Source organism: Hylobates moloch, unplaced genomic scaffold (assembly GCF_009828535.3).
Source record: "Hylobates moloch isolate HMO894 unplaced genomic scaffold, HMol_V3 SCAFFOLD_5, whole genome shotgun sequence".
Lineage (NCBI taxonomy): Eukaryota > Metazoa > Chordata > Mammalia > Primates > Hylobatidae > Hylobates > Hylobates moloch.
Window position 1 is genome coordinate 85681788 of NW_026652280.1, and position 16496 is coordinate 85698283.

The 16496-nt window shown below is 56.0% G+C and overlaps 1 protein-coding gene across 1 annotated transcript; it reads left to right on the plus strand.

Annotated features, from left to right (window-relative positions):
- Window positions 1–4199: 4199 nt before the first annotated feature.
- ACTN3 (actinin alpha 3) lies at window positions 4200–16379 on the plus strand. The gene is given in 20 exon segments (XM_058439783.1): window positions 4200–4308; window positions 4483–4602; window positions 7034–7120; window positions 7525–7612; window positions 8125–8203; window positions 8281–8362; window positions 9142–9227; window positions 10167–10259; window positions 10734–10964; window positions 11062–11209; window positions 12277–12427; window positions 13016–13124; window positions 13219–13359; window positions 13621–13803; window positions 14275–14409; window positions 14506–14685; window positions 15074–15220; window positions 15309–15374; window positions 15846–16008; window positions 16011–16379. Coding segments are annotated over 20 exon segments (2547 nt in total). The 5' UTR covers window positions 4200–4283; the 3' UTR covers window positions 16244–16379.
- The last annotated feature ends 117 nt before the right edge of the window (window positions 16380–16496 follow it).

Genomic DNA, 16496 nt, shown 5'->3' on the forward strand with positions numbered 1-16496 from the left:
TCTGCTGCTGAAAACAGGCTGGGCAAACCCCAGGAGATCCAAGTTAGGGGGTTCAGGAAGAAGAATCTTTCTCCCACCACTCTGTAGTTAAATATTCCCAGACCCCACCCTGAGGGCTTGCAGCCAGGCAACTAGTGGACTTGGGAGTGTGGGGGTGGTGAGAAGGGTCCTCTCAGACCCCACCCACCTCATCTCCAGGGTGGGGTCCATAGTCGCTGTATCTCATTTAAGAATTGAAGAAACTGAAGCCCAGAAAGGAGCACAGACAGGCCCCAAATCACAGACTGTCAGACATCAGGACCCCTGCAACCTGAGGATCTGTACCCCTTTCCCCACCCCCATTCTTTCCCAAGTTACCCCAGGCATGGGGCCCTGAGTCTGCTGAAAAGGCCATAGGTCGGGAGGAGGGGAGACCTGGGTCCCCTTACACAGTAACCTGACTCTCCAGCCAGATGGACACGTAGTGCTGAGGCAGCACCTCGGGGGCGCTGAAGAGGGGCACAGGGGCAGCTGCTGCCCAGGCCCAGCCCGTTGGGCACTCAGGGCCCCTCCCTCCCTGAGCTATTTTCACTCCCAGACTTTCCCAAGTAGAGGGGGCAGGACACCTGGGTTCCCAAAGGGAAAATGATCCGGGCCAGAGGGAGAATACTTTGGAGAGTGGCAGCCAGGGGTAACCAGGAGGGCACCATGAGGCCATTGGACCCTGCTCAGCATGTGCCAACACTGTATGACTTCAGGAAAGGGCAGGGTACTGGGGTACTCAGTGGAATTTGAAGGATCTGAGAGTCCTAGAATTTAGAATCAGAGCACTTCTGCTGGGTTAGATGACAGGAGATGACCCCAAGGGCCAAGAGGCTCCGCTGACTTGGCTGGGGTGCCCCGGGTGACAGGCCTCCCCTTAGGCTCCCCCTGCACCTGTCTCCAAGCACAGCTGCAGTCCCAGGTTCGGCAATTTCCTGGTGATGTCATCCCTGTCCTTGGCTCCAGCTGCCACCTGTTCCGCAACATCTCCTATCCCTACCCCTACCCAGGCCTCTCCGAGATCCAGGTCCGCATGCCCCTCATATGACACGTGCCAGTCTGTAACTTGCCTTTGTCACCTAACAAATTATCAGGAACATCTGTTCATCCCAACTTGCAGTCACCATCTCATCCACTCATTCAACGGCTGCACAGCATAGAGGCTCTGAAAATCAATCAGCATCCCTTGTAGTTGGACATTTGGCTCATTTCTTTCTCTTCCAGCGTTGTTTATTGAAAGGTGGTAATGGCCGGGCGCGGTGGCTCACGCTTGTAATCCCAGCACTTTGGGAGGCCAAGGCGGGCGGATCACGAGGTCAGGAGATCGAGACCATGGTGAAACCCCGTCTCTACTAAAAATACAAAAAAATTAGCCGGGCGTGGTGGCGGGCGCCTGTAGTCCCAGCTACTCGGAGAGGCTGAGGCAGGAGAATGGTGTGAAACCGGGAGGCGGAGCTTGCAGTGAGCCGAGATTGCGCCACTGCACTCCAGCCTCGGAGACAGAGCGAGACTCCGTCTCAAAAAAAAAAAAAAAAGAAAGGTGGTAATAAACATCCTTGTGCTCAGCTTTAGCCCTGACCCCTCCCTGTTCCTCTATGCTCCCTTTCTCCCCAGTGACTCCTCCATCCAAGGGCTTCCTTCACACAGTCTTGGAGCAGCACGCTGCCTCCTCCCACCTGATGTCTTACCATGTGCCAGCACTGTTTTAGGTGCTGGGATTCGGCAGTAGACAAAATAAAGCCCCTGCCATGGGAGCTTACATTCCAACATTTCTGTCTCATCCATCCGATCCTGCCTTGTCCCCCACACTGACACCCTTACTCTCTTGCCCTGATCCCAGTGACTGCCTCCTCACTTCTGCCTTCTGCCGCGTCAAGCCATTCATCTCCACTCTGCAACCAGCATGGACAGTTCTGCCCACCTCCCTCCTGCCTGAGGCTTCCCTGACTCCCTGTTGCCTTCCGGATCAAATTTTAACTCCCCAGCTTAGCATCCAAGATCGCGCATGACCTGGCCCCTGCTGCCCCTCCGGCCCGCCTCTCACCACTTATACCCCAACAACCCCAGCTCCATTCCAGCAGTGGCCAGATCCTTGTAGTCTGACAAACGTAGCAACTGTTTCTCACAGCCACCGAGCACTTGCCCGCATGGCAGCCCCTGCCTGAAATGCCCTTGCCTGCCCTTCCCTTCCTGAATAATTCCTGCCCATCACAGCTCTGATGAAATACTCGCCTTCCCTAAGAGGCCCCCACCCTGATCCGCAGCGTCCCTCCCATAAATTCCTTGGCAACCACTTAGAGCACTTCTCAGACCAACGTGACTCTTGGATGGACTGTGAGCTCCCTTAGGGCAGGAACCACATCTCATTAAGAGTATTGTTTGGGCTGGGAGTGGTGGCTCATGATTGTAATCCCAGCACTTTGGGAGACCGAGGCGGGCAGATAGCCTGAGGTTGGGAGTTCGAGACCAGCCTGACCAATATGGAGAAACCCCATCTCTACTCTAATACAAAATTAGCAGGGCATGGCGGTGCATGCCTGTAATCCCAGCTACTTGGGAGGCTGAGGCAGGAGAATCGCTTGAACCAGGGAGGCAGAGGTTGCAGTGAGCCGAGATCGCACCATTGCACTCCAGCCTGGGCAACAACAGCGAAACTCTGTCTCAAAAAAAAAAAAAAAAAAAAAAAAAAGAGTCCTGTTTGGCACCACCCAGATCTGCCTGTACCCCTGCCCTTTCCAAACTCAAAGCATCTTAGACTCTAGGGTTGGAGGGAACTGCAGGAAATCTAACTGCCCTATTCAGTGCTTGGGTTCCCATCAAGCTGTACTCAGTGCCTACTTACATACCTCCAGGGATGGGAAGCTCACTCCCTTCCCTTAGCAATGACAGCCCCTCAAGTATTTAACGCATCATCTTCCATGTCCAGCTCCCAGGGCATCTGTCAAGCTGGTCTGAGGAAGGAAAGGTGGCTGAGGGGAAGAATTCCAAATGGCTCCCAGGGCCACCGCCCAGGAGTATCTGCTTTGTGGTGTGGGGATGCTCTGAATCCAAGAATCCTGCCAGGTTGGAAGAGGAAAGACCTAAGACATCATAGATTCTGATCCTTTAATTACACAAATGGGAAGACCAAGCCCCGAAGAGGGAAAGGGGCTGAGCCTAGATCACAGAGCATGAGTGGCCCAGTTGGCCTTGGAGCCCACCCTGACTCTACCATGTAGTCTATGGAGAGGCAGAATTCAGGACCTGAAGGGCAGTAGGTTGGCAGAAACTTGTGTACCAAGTGTCATGTCACCCCTATCCCCAACAGACACACAGCCCTGTACCATCCCTCCCATCTCAGAAGGAGGCTGAGGCTGAGGCTGACTTCTGGGGAAGGGGTGGGCAGTCACCCCCAGAAATGAGATCAGACCAGGCATGGTGGCTCATGCCTGTAATCCCAACACTTTGGGAAGCCAAGGCAGGAGGGTCACTTGAGCCCAGGAGCTTGAGACCAGTCTGGGCAACATCATAAGACCGAGGGAGGAGGATCACTTGAGCCCAGGAGCTTGAGACAAGCCTGAGCAACATAGTAAAGACCCTGTCTCTCTCTAAAAAAACCAAATGAGATCAGGCTGGGCCTGAGTGCCAGCTGACGTTCCAACAGCCCACAGAGTCCTTGCACACTTAGGGTCTACTTGGAGGCCAATTTACAACCCTAGAATGTCAGTGAAACTGAGAAAATAGAAACACAGAGACAGTCCCTTAGGCAAAACCCTGAGGGCCAGATGTGCTTCAGTCCAGGAGTTTTCAGATTTCAGAAAGGCAATATCACCCTGCACTGGCTCCTGTAGTTCAAAACCTCAGAGGGCCCCACACTTTGAATGTGTTAACATTTTCTAAGGGCCCTCCAGTGTTTAAGACCCCCAAGGCTGGAGTGCTGGTGGCCGTGTGCCCCAAGTCTGAACTGGGACCTGCATGGGTCCCAGACCCCATTTCTCCCCTCTCAGGGAAACTAAAGCTCAGAGAGGGAAAGGGACTGGCCCAGGATGCACGGTAAGTCAGTGGCTGAGCTGAGCTGAGACTTGAATCCAGAAATACAAGACCCTGAGACCTACCCTGACTGAGGAGACAGGACTGTGCCCCACATCCCCAAGAGCCGTTCGTAGGGTTTGAGTGCTGTCTTCTGTCCCCAGACCTTCACTGCCTGGTGCAACTCACACCTGCGCAAGGCAGGCACCCAGATCGAGAACATCGAGGAAGATTTCCGCAATGGCCTCAAACTCATGCTGCTCCTGGAGGTCATTTCAGGTGAGGATGGCAAATCAGTGCACCTGGGCCCCAGGACCCAGGAACATCTGGACAGCAGGGGGAATAGGGTGGCGGAATGTTGGACGGGACTTGGTAGGGAGGGGAGGGTTTGCAGACAATGGCTTCAGATGCCTCTCATGACCTTTGGCCCTTGGCCTCTCTTCTTATACCCAGGAGAGAGGCTGCCCAGGCCAGATAAAGGCAAGATGCGCTTCCACAAAATCGCCAACGTTAACAAGGCCCTGGACTTCATTGCCAGCAAGGGGGTTAAGCTGGTGTCCATTGGTGCTGAAGGTGAGGAAGTGGCAGGAAGGGTCCTGGGCAGGGCACGGGGGCCTCTCTTGACATCAGCAAATCACCTCTGTGAGTCTCAGTTTCCTCATCTCAGCAATGAAAATATCCCTGCCTTGCAAGAGAGCCTGTAAAGAGCCAATGTACCAGCCAGGCATGGTGGTTTACGCCTGTAATCTCAGCACTTTGGGAGGCCGAGGTGGGTGCACCGCTTGAGGCTAGGAGTTTGAGGCCAGCCGGGCCAACATGGCAAAACCCCATTTCTACTAAAAATACAAAAATCAGCTGGGTGTGGTGGCGCACACCTGTAATCCCAGCTACTTGGGAGGCTGAGGCACAAGAATCAAATGAACCTGGGAGGCAAAGGTTGCAGTGAGCCGAGATCTTGCCACTGCACTCCAGCCTGGAGACAAAGCTAGACTCCATCTCAAAAAAAAAAAAGAAAGAAAGAAAAGCCAATATACCCAAAGTGCCATCGCAGCCCCGAACCCTAGTAAGAGTTCGGTGAAATAATTTCTAAATAACAAGCCAGGCATGGTAGCACGTGCCTGTAGTCTCAGCTACTTGGGAGACTGAGGCGGGAGGATTGTTTGAGCCCGGGAGTTGGAGATCAGCCTGGGCAACATAGCAAAACTCCATCTTGGCCAGGCACAGTGGCTCACGCCTGTAATCTTGCACTTTGGGAGGCCAAGGCAAGTGGATCACCCTAAGGTCAGGAGTTCGAGACCATCCTGGCCAACATGGTGAAAGCCCGTCTGTACTAGAAACACAAAAATTAGCTGGGCATGGTGGCGCACGCCGGTAATCCCAGCTACTCTGGAGGCTGAGGCAAGAGAATCCCTTGAACCTGGGAGGCGGAGGTTGCAGTGAACCAAGATTGCTCCATTGCACTCCAGCCTGAGGGACGAGAGAGACTCTGTCACACACACACACACACACAAACACACACACACACAAACACACAGAGAGAAAATTCCATCTCAAAAAATTCCCAAAACCAACCAACTAAACAAAAAAATAGATGCGGGCCAGGGGTGATGGCTTACACCTGTAACCCCAGCACTTTGGGAGGCCAAGGCAAGCAGGTCACGAGGTCAGGAGTTCGAGACCAGCCTGGCCAATACAGTGAAATCCATCTCTCCTAAAAATACAAAAATTAGCTGAGCATGGTGGTGTGCACCTGTAGTCCCAGCTACCCAGGAGGCTGAGGCAGAAGAATCACTCGAACCCTGGAGGCAGAGGTTGCAGTGAGCCGAGATCACACCACTGCACTCCAGCCTGGGCAACAGAGCAAGACTCTGTCACCCCCAAAAAGCTAGATGCAGCTGGGTGCAGTGGCTCACGCCTGTAATCCCAGCACTTTGGGAGGCTGAGATGGGCGGATCATTTGAGGTCAGGAGTTCGAGACCAGCCTGGCCAACAATGCGAAACCCCATCTCTACTAAAAATACAAAAAAATTAGTCGGGTTTGGTGGGGCACACCTATAGTCCCAGCTACTAGGGAGGCTGAGGAAGGAGAATCACTTGAACCCAGGACGTGGAGTTTGCAGTGAGCCGAGATCACACCACTCCACTCCAGCCTGGGCAACAGAGCAAGACTCTGTCACCCCCAAAAAGATAGATGCAGCTGGGTGCAGTGGCTCATGCCTGTAATCCCAGCACTTTGGGAGGCTGAGGTGGGTGGATCATTTGAGGTCAGGAGTTCGAGACCAGCCTGGCCAACATGGCGAAATCCCATCTCTACTAAAAATACAAAAAAATTAGCCGGGTTTGGTGGTGCACACCTGTAGTCCCAGCTACTAGGGAGGCTGAGGAAGGAGAATCACTTGAACCCAGGAGGCAGAGGTTGCAGTGAGCCGAGGTCGCACCACTGCACTCCAGCCAGGGCAAAGAGGGAGACTCCATCAGAAAAAATAATAATAAAAAAAAGAAAAGAAAAGAAAAAGAGGCCGGGCGTGGTGGCTCACACCTGTAATCCCAGCACTTTGGGAGGTGGAGGCGGGCGGATCACGAGGTCAGGAGATTGAGACCATCCTCGCTAACACAGTGAAAGCCCTTCTCTACTAAAAATACAAAAAATTAGCTGGGCGTGGTGGTGGGCGCCTGTAGCAGTCCCAGCTACTCAGGAGGCTGAGGCAGGAGAATGGCGTGAACCTGGGAGGTGGAGCTTGCAGTGAGCAGAGATCCTGCCACTGCACTCCAGCCTGGGCGATAGAGTGAGACTCCATCTCAAAAAAAAAAAAAAAAAAAAAAAAAGAAAGAAAGAAAAGAAAAAGAGATGCTTACTGAGTACCTGCTAGGTGCTCACCTACTAGGTGCCAGCCCTGAAATGGGAGACAAGCCAGAGGGCTGATCAGAGGGGAAGGTGAGCTGAGGCCAGATAGTACAGACCTTGAATGCCAGGCAAATCTGTCCCCTGACCCCTGCCCTGCAGAGATCGTCGACGGGAACCTGAAGATGACCCTGGGCATGATCTGGACCATCATCCTTCGCTTCGCCATCCAGGACATCTCTGTGGAAGGTGAGCAATGGGAAAGGAGGTCGGGGCCAGGTGCAGTGGCTGGGGCCTGTAATCCCCACAGTTTGGGAGGTTGAGGCGGGCAGACCACTTGAAGAATCGCCCAGGAGTTCAAGACCAGCCTGGACAACATGGTGAAACCCCATCTCTACAAAAAATACAAAAAAAAAAAAAAAAAAAAGCTGGCCATGGTGGCATGTGCCTATAGTCCCAGATACTAGGGAGGCTGAGGTAGGAGGATCGCTTGAGCCTGGGAGGTTGAGGCTGCAGTGAGCCATGATCGTGTCACTGCACTCCAGTTGGATGACATAGCAAGACCCTGTCTCAAAAAAAAAAAAAAAAAAGTAGGGTGAGAGGGCTGACCTGGACCCCTTCCCAGTGAATTCTCCCACCTCCTCCCCACCCAGAAACCTCAGCCAAGGAAGGCTTGCTCCTGTGGTGCCAGAGGAAGACAGCACCGTACCGCAATGTCAACGTGCAGAACTTCCACACCAGGTCTGTCAGCTGGTTACCAAATGTGTCTGGGCCTCTGTGGGGCACTGGGCATAGAGAGGAGCCCTCCCTGGTCAGTGAAGGGCACTGAGCTGGTCCCTGTCACAAGCCACAGGGAAGGAAAAGGTCACAGCACAGTTCCTGGAACAGTATCTGAAAGGAGGGCTCAGTAACTGTTGAGTGGAATGGAATTGAATCCAGGAGGGTTCCAGTAACTCCTGGAAGAGGGAATGTTTGACACTTCCCTGGAAGGCCATTCTAGCCAGAGGGAAGCTGGAGGCCAAAAAAATCTAGAAACTGGTTGGGCCTAAGCATGGGTGTATGACGGAATCGTGATGAGCTAGCAGGAGATGGTCCAGATCTGGTCATGATGGGCCTCAAACGCCAAGCTAAGGGATTTGTACTTTACTCCATTTTACAGATGAGGCTGTCCTTCTGGGGGGTGCTCCTGGGCCGAGGGGAGAACGGGGCCCCAGCTTGAACCCAGGCCTGACCACCCCCTTCTCTCTGTCCAGCTGGAAGGATGGCCTGGCCCTCTGTGCCCTCATCCACCGACACCGCCCTGACCTCATCGACTACGCCAAACTGCGAAAGGTAGAGGCCCTCACCACCCCAGCCCAAGGCCTCTGCCTGCAGCTGACCTTTCACCCTCCTCTCTTACACCCATCTAGGATGACCCCATCGGAAACCTGAACACTGCCTTTGAGGTGGCAGAGAAATACCTGGACATCCCCAAGATGTTGGATGCAGAAGGTGAGAGTGAGCTAGCCCAGGGGAGGACCCGACATTCTCGCCACTGGGCCTGGTACAACCTCCACACCTTTGCACGGCCCTTTCCTCCTCCTGGGATGCTCCGACCGCCCCCAACCCACTCCCTGGTCACAGTCCCCTTCTCCAGGAGTCCTCTGTCTTGTCCCCTGCCCCATCCCCCGAAGAGGACCAGCCTCTCCCACCTCTCCCCTATGTAATGGCCCTACCTTCTGCCTCACATCCCAGTTATCTGGGTTACCTGGGATAATGTTGGTCTCCCAAGACTGGCAGCTCCCCTGGGGCATGTCCTGCCTGTAGTCCCCATGCCTAGGCAAGGCAATAGTCAACTGATGCAGCAAACACTTTCTGAGCATCTACTATGCATGATGCCCAGGCTGTGTGGGCACCGCTGGAGAAGAACTTTTTCTTGCCCTGAGGAGCTTGTGGACTTGGGGGAAAGACAGACAGACAGAGGGAGGTATAGGATAGTTCAAGGCACGAGACAGCATGGACCAGTCCCTCACGAGGGCCACAGTGGCTGCCCACTCACACTCACCCACCCACTCTCTCACACTTTGCTCACCCCAAGGTGGGGAGGTGGGGAAGTTGCTGAGCCCTGGGGTAAGGAGAGAGGGTTTCAAGGAAGAGAAGACACTGGGCTTGGGTGGCTGGCTGCTGGTGGCCATGACTAGATGCTTCCAGCCCTCCCACCCAGAGGGAGTTCTCTGCCTGGGGAGGGACCCCCGGCTTTGGCCAGTAGACACTGTGCTGTCCTCCCCCAGACATTGTGAACACCCCAAAGCCGGATGAGAAGGCCATCATGACCTATGTGTCCTGCTTCTACCATGCCTTTGCCGGGGCTGAGCAGGTAAGGTGGCCCAAGTGCTGCTGCCTAGGCTTGTGGACCCAAGGGCCCAACCTTGGCTTCAGTCCAACATTGGAGGCACCAGACCATGCAGGTTGGAGTGCCACTGTGCCAGCTGCATACACTCAGTCTTCAGCAGGAGCAGAGGACCCTGGTTTGGAAACTCCCTCCCTACCTAAGAGCCATGCTCCCCCCATCCCTTTCCCAATTTGCAGGGGCTCCATTCTTTGTTTGTTTTTTGAGACAGAGTCTCACTCTGTCACCCAGGCTGGAGTGAAGTGGCATGATCACGGCTCATTGCTGCCTTGACCTCAGCCTCCTGCCTCAGCCTCCCGCCTCAGCCTCCCCAGTAGCTGGGACTACACAGGCACGTGCTACCACACCTGACTAATTTTTGTATTTTTTGTAGAGATGGTGTTTCATCACGTTGCCCAGGCTGGTCTCGAACTCCTGGACTCAAGTAACTCAGCCACCTCAGCCTCTCAAAGTGTTGGGATTACAGGCATGAGCCACCATGCCCAGCTGGGGGCTCTGTTTTTTATTGTTTTTTTTTTTTTTTTTTTTTTTGCTTTTGTTTTGTTTTGTTTTGAGACAGAGTCTCGCTCTGTTGCCCAGGCTGGGGTGCAGTGGCGCGGTCTTGGCTCACTGCCAGCTCTGCCTCCCAGGCTCACACCATTCTCCTGCCTCAGCCTCCTGGGTAGCTGGGACTACAGGCACCCACCACCACACCTGGCCAATTTTTTTGTATTTTTAGTAGAGACGGGGTTTCACCGTGTTAGCCAGGATGGTTTCAATCTCCTGACCTCGTGATCCGCCTGCCTTGGCCTCCCAAAGTGCTGGGATTACAGGCGTGAGCCACCGCGCCCGGTGGGGCTCTGGGTTTTAAGGGCTTTACGGAAGCAGCTTGCTTTAATGCCATCCCTCTGCCCACTCCCCACACAGGCAGAGACAGCTGCCAACAGGATCTGCAAGGTGCTGGCAGTGAACCAGGAAAACGAGAAGCTGATGGAGGAGTATGAGAAGCTTGCCAGTGAGGTGAGGCTGGGCTCCCACCGTGCTCTCCCCACCCTGGCCCTACTGGCTCTCCCAACCCTGCTAACCCCAAGCGTGGGCCTGCAGAGCCTCCCTCTGCTCAGAGTAGCCCTGGCTTCCTCCCAGCCTCCTCCTGTCCATCCCCACCCATCACTTGCCCTTCTGCCAACCCAAGCTCCTGGTCAGTCATTGATTCACTCATCATTAATCCATTTACTGCTACATCGATCCATTCACTTGTATTTAGGTAGTCACATGGCCCTTTGCTCTGTGCCAGCCTATACTAGCCCCTGGACTCAGAAATCAACCATCCCACTTCTTCTCTGACTCGTGGGTACTACCCCATTCTGCTTTCATAGTTGTCAAAGTCACCCCCACCTACACTCTGGCCACAGCCTGGGTGTGGGTGGAGAGGGGTGGGTGAGCTGGGCAGGTCAGCTCAGAGCTCTCTGCCTTGCCCCTGCCTGGCTCTGTCAGCTGCTGGAGTGGATCCGCCGCACTGTCCCATGGCTGGAGAACCGTGTGGGTGAGCCTAGCATGAGTGCCATGCAGCGCAAGCTAGAGGACTTTCGAGACTACCGGCGTCTGCACAAGCCACCCCGCGTTCAGGAAAAGTGCCAGCTGGAGATCAACTTCAACACACTGCAGACCAAGTTGCGGCTCAGCCACCGGCCTGCCTTCATGCCCTCCGAGGGCAAGCTGGTCTCGGTGAGCTCTACATACATTCCCTAGGTGACCTTGGGGTCCGTATCCCATCTGTACAATGGGCAAACCGTGATGGAGGGCACCCCTGCCTGCTCCACAGGACATCGCCAACGCCTGGCGGGGGCTGGAGCAGGTGGAAAAGGGCTATGAGGACTGGCTGCTCTCGGAGATCCGGCGCCTGCAGCGACTCCAGCACCTGGCTGAGAAGTTCCGGCAGAAGGCCTCCCTGCACGAAGCCTGGACCCGGGGTAGGCACACCTACCTCACGGGGCTGGACTGTCTCCTGGGGTGGAGATTGGTGTGCAGGGGCAGGAGGGGAGGTTCTTGGCAAAATGCACAGGACAAGGGTAGGTGCTCTTCAGGAAAGCCGGAGACTGGATTTCTAGTCCCACCCTGACTTGCTGTGGTGCAACCTGGGCCTCTCTTTTGGCCACTGCCCCTCTGTGGGCCACAGTTTGTTTGTTTTGTCTTTTGAGACAGAGTCTTGCTCTATTGCCCAGGCTAGTACAATCTCGGCTCACTACAATCTCTGCCTCCCAGGCTCAAGCGATCCTCCTGCCTCAGCTGCCCAAGTAGCTGGGACCACAGGCGTGCATCACCACACCCGGTAACTTTTTGAATTTTTGTAGAGACGGGTTCTCACTTTGTTGCCCAGGCTGGTCTCAAACTCCTGGACTCAAGCGATCCACCCACCTCAGCCTCCCAAAGTGCTGAGATTACAGGCATGAGCCACCACACACCCGCCTGTTTATCTGTAAACTCAGCCTTCCCCCTCACCCCCCAGCTCTGCTCTGGTCTTCTGTAGATCTGCTCGGATTAATTCATCATTTAGCATTTTATTTTATATGTATCAGGTGTTCAAAGGTGAGTCCATTCCTCACCCTAACGTCACTTATGTCATACTCAAAGTATACTGACGCTAAAATATTGCACGAGTCAAATATATTACTCTGGATAGAAACATCCATTCGGTGTTCTGTCGAGGATTTTAGTAGTGAACAAAGGAAGCCAGGTCAGGGGCTCATGGGGGTTACAGAATCGTTGAGAGCTATTTTAAGGTCAAATTATGCTAAAACTGTACCAAGGGCCCCCTGGACGTAGCTCGCTTAGGGGACGCTGATGTCATTTACGGATCACGCCACGGAAGAGGAGTTTCACCTACGTTATCACACCGGTGCCGCAGAACAAACCCCTAGGACAGGCTAGGCCGGTGCGATCGCCACCTTAGCAGATGAGGCTTCATGGTCACACAGCCCCGCCCGCACCCCTTCCCCTGCCGCCACTGGGTGACCGGAGCCGGCCTCTCTTCGAGCAGGGAAGGAGGAGATGCTGAGCCAACGCGACTACGATTCGGCTTCGCTACAGGAGGTGCGGGCGTTGCTGCGGCGCCATGAGGCCTTTGAGAGCGACCTGGCGGCGCACCAGGACCGCGTGGAGCACATCGCCGCGCTGGCCCAAGAGCTCAAGTAGGAGGGGCCTCATGGGGGCCCGCCCCCAACACCGCCCCGGCCCCGCCCCGCCCCCGGCGGCGAGCCCCGCCCTGATCCCCATTGCCCTTCTCAAGACCCTAGGCTCTCCCGGGTTCTGTAACCCCGCCGTGGTACCCAGGTCCCATTCGCTCCGCCCCTCCTGGAACCCCACCCCCACATCCGGACCCCGCTCTGCTGCCCACACTCTTCCCACTGGCGCTTGACCTGTCCCACTCCGTGACCTGCCCTCTAATCTGCCCGCTCTCTTCACCCGGTTTACTGCCCCAAACCCTCCCCATCAACCTTGGCCTGGCCACCCCCTCCCATGAACCCGCCCCTTCTCGCGCAACCCCGCCCCTCCACCCAAGCACCTCCATGGACTGCAGCTAAGGACCCGCGGGCGCCCACCTGCCCAGAGGAATGCGCCCGGACCCCCCTCTTGGAAAGCACCGAGCTGTACCCACCACCTGCCCTGGCTCCCGCACGCCTTCACCCCCACCCGGGGCGCGGGTTCCAGCCCCGGGAGTGCAGTTAGGACATCTGGGCTGGGGCTGGACCCACACTCGCCCTACTTCTTGCTCCCAGTGAACTGGACTACCACGAGGCGGCCTCGGTGAACAGCCGCTGCCAGGCCATCTGTGATCAGTGGGACAACCTGGGCACTCTGACCCAGAAGAGGCGGGATGCGCTAGAGGTCGGGCTGGGGTCCAGGGAGCTGGGGGATGGGTAGGTGGGTGAGGCTAGGTCTGCCGGGCAGGCTGCTGACCCACTACGACCCCCATCTCTAGCGGATGGAGAAGCTCCTGGAGACCATTGACCAGCTGCAACTGGAGTTTGCCCGGCGGGCCGCACCCTTCAACAACTGGCTGGATGGTGCCGTGGAGGACCTGCAGGACGTGTGGCTGGTACACTCTGTGGAGGAGACCCAGGTGGGTGCCAGGGTTGCAGGGGATGGATAGGATGACAGGAAAGCTGGCCCCAAATTCTGCCACCCACAACTTTAGGCTCCTGGGGCATAGGGATGGGAGGAAAACCCCAGTTCCTGAGTGCTGGGCTGGAAGACAGGAGGCCGGGGTTCTTGTGTCAAGACTGCCCAGGACCACTGGGTGGCCCGGGGCACAATGCTGCCCTTTCTGTTGCCTGTGGTAAGTGGGGGACACCAGCTGACGCTTCCTGCCTGTCACCCCCAGAGCCTGCTGACAGCGCATGATCAGTTCAAGGCAACGCTGCCCGAGGCTGACCGAGAGCGAGGTGCCATCATGGGCATCCAGGGTGAGATCCAGAAGATCTGCCAGACGTATGGGCTGCGGCCCTGCTCCACCAATCCCTACGTCACCCTCAGCCCGCAGGACATCAACACCAAGTGGGATATGGTCAGTGCCACCTGCAGCCTTCCTCCCACTCCCTCCTGCATACTCTGACCACCCTGAAACCTCAGGTGGCCCAAGATGAGAATAAAGTCCATCTTCAGATATGGGGTCTGCCACAGACTCCACGTGGGATTGGATAAATCGCCTTGTCTGTCTTGGGCTCATCTGTATATAATGAGCTGTAACAGCAGCATTCTCCCGTCAGGACTGATGTGAAGTAGAATTAAGCCTTGTGTGTGGACATCTTTTATAAATCCACCCATATTAGTTATAAATGATGCCATCAGCCCCATTTTGCAGATGAGAAAACTGAAGCCCACATGGGTTAGTGACTTGCCCAAGAGCTTTCTTGTATATCCCAGACAAGTTGGCTCAAAGCAACAGGGGCTGAGGTTTGAGGGGCTGGAGCCCATCTCCTCTAAAGCCATTTCCCAGCCCCCAGAGCTGGCTCTGGCATAACCGCCCTTCTCCCAGGTCCGAAAGCTGGTGCCCAGCCGTGACCAGACACTGCAGGAGGAGCTGGCACGGCAGCAGGTAAACGAGAGGCTCCGGCGACAGTTTGCGGCCCAGGCCAATGCCATTGGACCCTGGATCCAGGCAAAGGTGGAGGTAAGGGCTGGGATAGTGGGTCCAACCTGAGGGGATGGGGCCAGGGCTGGGCCACAGGGAGTTGGGAGCCCTCATGCTGCCTGGGAACCCCTGCAGGAAGTGGGGCGGCTGGCAGCAGGGCTAGCCGGCTCTCTGGAGGAGCAGATGGCTGGGCTGCGGCAGCAGGAGCAGAACATTATCAACTACAAGACTAACATTGACCGGCTGGAGGGTGACCACCAGCTGCTGCAGGAGAGCCTGGTGTTCGACAATAAGCACACCGTCTACAGCATGGAGGTGGGATCACACCCTCTGAGGAGAGAGGGGAGGCAGCACTGGCTGAGGAGGCCCAGGGAGATCACAGCTGGACAGAGCATATGTGTCCCAGCAGGGTCCCCAGTTTGGCTTGGCCAGGTCCCTTAAGACCCAGCGATGGAAAGTGACCCTTCCAGAGTCACAAAGCAGTCCAAAACCAGGCCAGGATTGGCCATAGCTGGTTATCAAAAGACAGGAAGGACTGCTGGGGCGGGGTGGTGGGGGTTACTCAGTGGACCCTCCAGATGGGGATGGAGGCCCAGTGATGGGGAGGACTTGCCCAGGGTCATTCAGTGGACTGGATGTGGAGCTAGAGCCAGTGGCCAGGCACTGGCTGCCCACTGACAGTGCCCTGTCCCCTGACCACCAGCACATCCGCGTGGGCTGGGAGCAGCTGCTCACCTCCATTGCCCGCACCATCAATGAAGTGGAGAACCAGGTACTGACCCGAGACGCCAAGGGGCTGAGCCAAGAGCAGCTCAACGAGTTCCGAGCATCCTTCAACCACTTTGACCGGGTCAGCAGGGGCCTGGCCTTGTGGGGTAAGACACTTGGGGGCTGGTGGAGGCTGGAGACCAAGCCTGATAACCACTCACCCCCTACAGAAGCGGAACGGGATGATGGAGCCTGATGACTTCCGAGCTTGCCTCATCTCCATGGGCTATGACCTGGTGAGAGCTCCCCAGCCCCTTCCCAGGAGTCCCAAAGTACCCCCTCCTCTGTGCTGATCACCTACTGTGTGCCTCCCATCTTCACATACACCATCCCCTGCATCTTCATCACATCCACACAGGGGCTAGCAAGGCTCAGGGAGGTAAACTCACTTGGACCCAGTTCTGTGTGGACCCAAAGACTGAGCTTGCAACATTTTTACCTGTAGGGAAAGAGCACTACAGAAATGGGTGTGACCCTGGAAAAAATTCAGGACCAGGGAGCAAATCTACTTCCTGCTGTGGGTAGGATGCAGATTTCAGCCTACCATAAAGGACTTCCTACAGCCAGGGCTAAGGTCTCTGGAGGAAGGGAACACCCTTGTTACTGGGGCTCTGCTAGCTGAGGCTGGACAGTCCCCAGGAGGGGACACCGGGAGCCCTCCTGGCTTTAGTGCTCATGGGCGTAGTGCCTGGCCTCTCTCTCTGCAGGGGGAAGTGGAGTTTGCTCGCATCATGACCATGGTGGACCCCAACGCAGCAGGGGTGGTGACCTTCCAGGCCTTCATAGACTTCATGACCCGAGAGACGGCCGAGACTGACACGACTGAGCAAGTTGTGGCCTCCTTCAAGATCTTGGCAGGAGACAAGGTGAGTCCCAGGCGGTGGAGGGACTGGTGGGCTGGGGCAGGGCACAGGACCTGTGGGTCGTCAACGCCTCTTCTCCCCAGAACTACATCACCCCCGAGGAACTGCGGCGTGAGCTCCCTGCCGAGCAGGCTGAGTACTGCATCCGCCGTATGGTGCCCTACAAGGGATCTGGGGCCCCGGCTGGAGCTCTGGACTACGTGGCCTTCTCCAGTGCCCTCTATGGGGAAAGCGACCTCTGACCCCAACCACTGAGGTTCTCTATGCAAGACGGAGAGAGGGTGCACCCTGTGGCTGATCCCATCTGTCCCTCGGAGCAAGGGCCTGAGAGAACAGCCAGCCAAGTGCTTCTGAATAAAGATCCCTCTGTGGGTCTCTCCTCATCTCCTTTTGGTTCCTGAAGCAGAAGCTGGCCCCTCAGGCTCCTGGGCAGGACCAGCTATCCCACCTTGACCCGCCAGGAGTCCCTGCCATCCCTCCTCACCCCCGGGGACT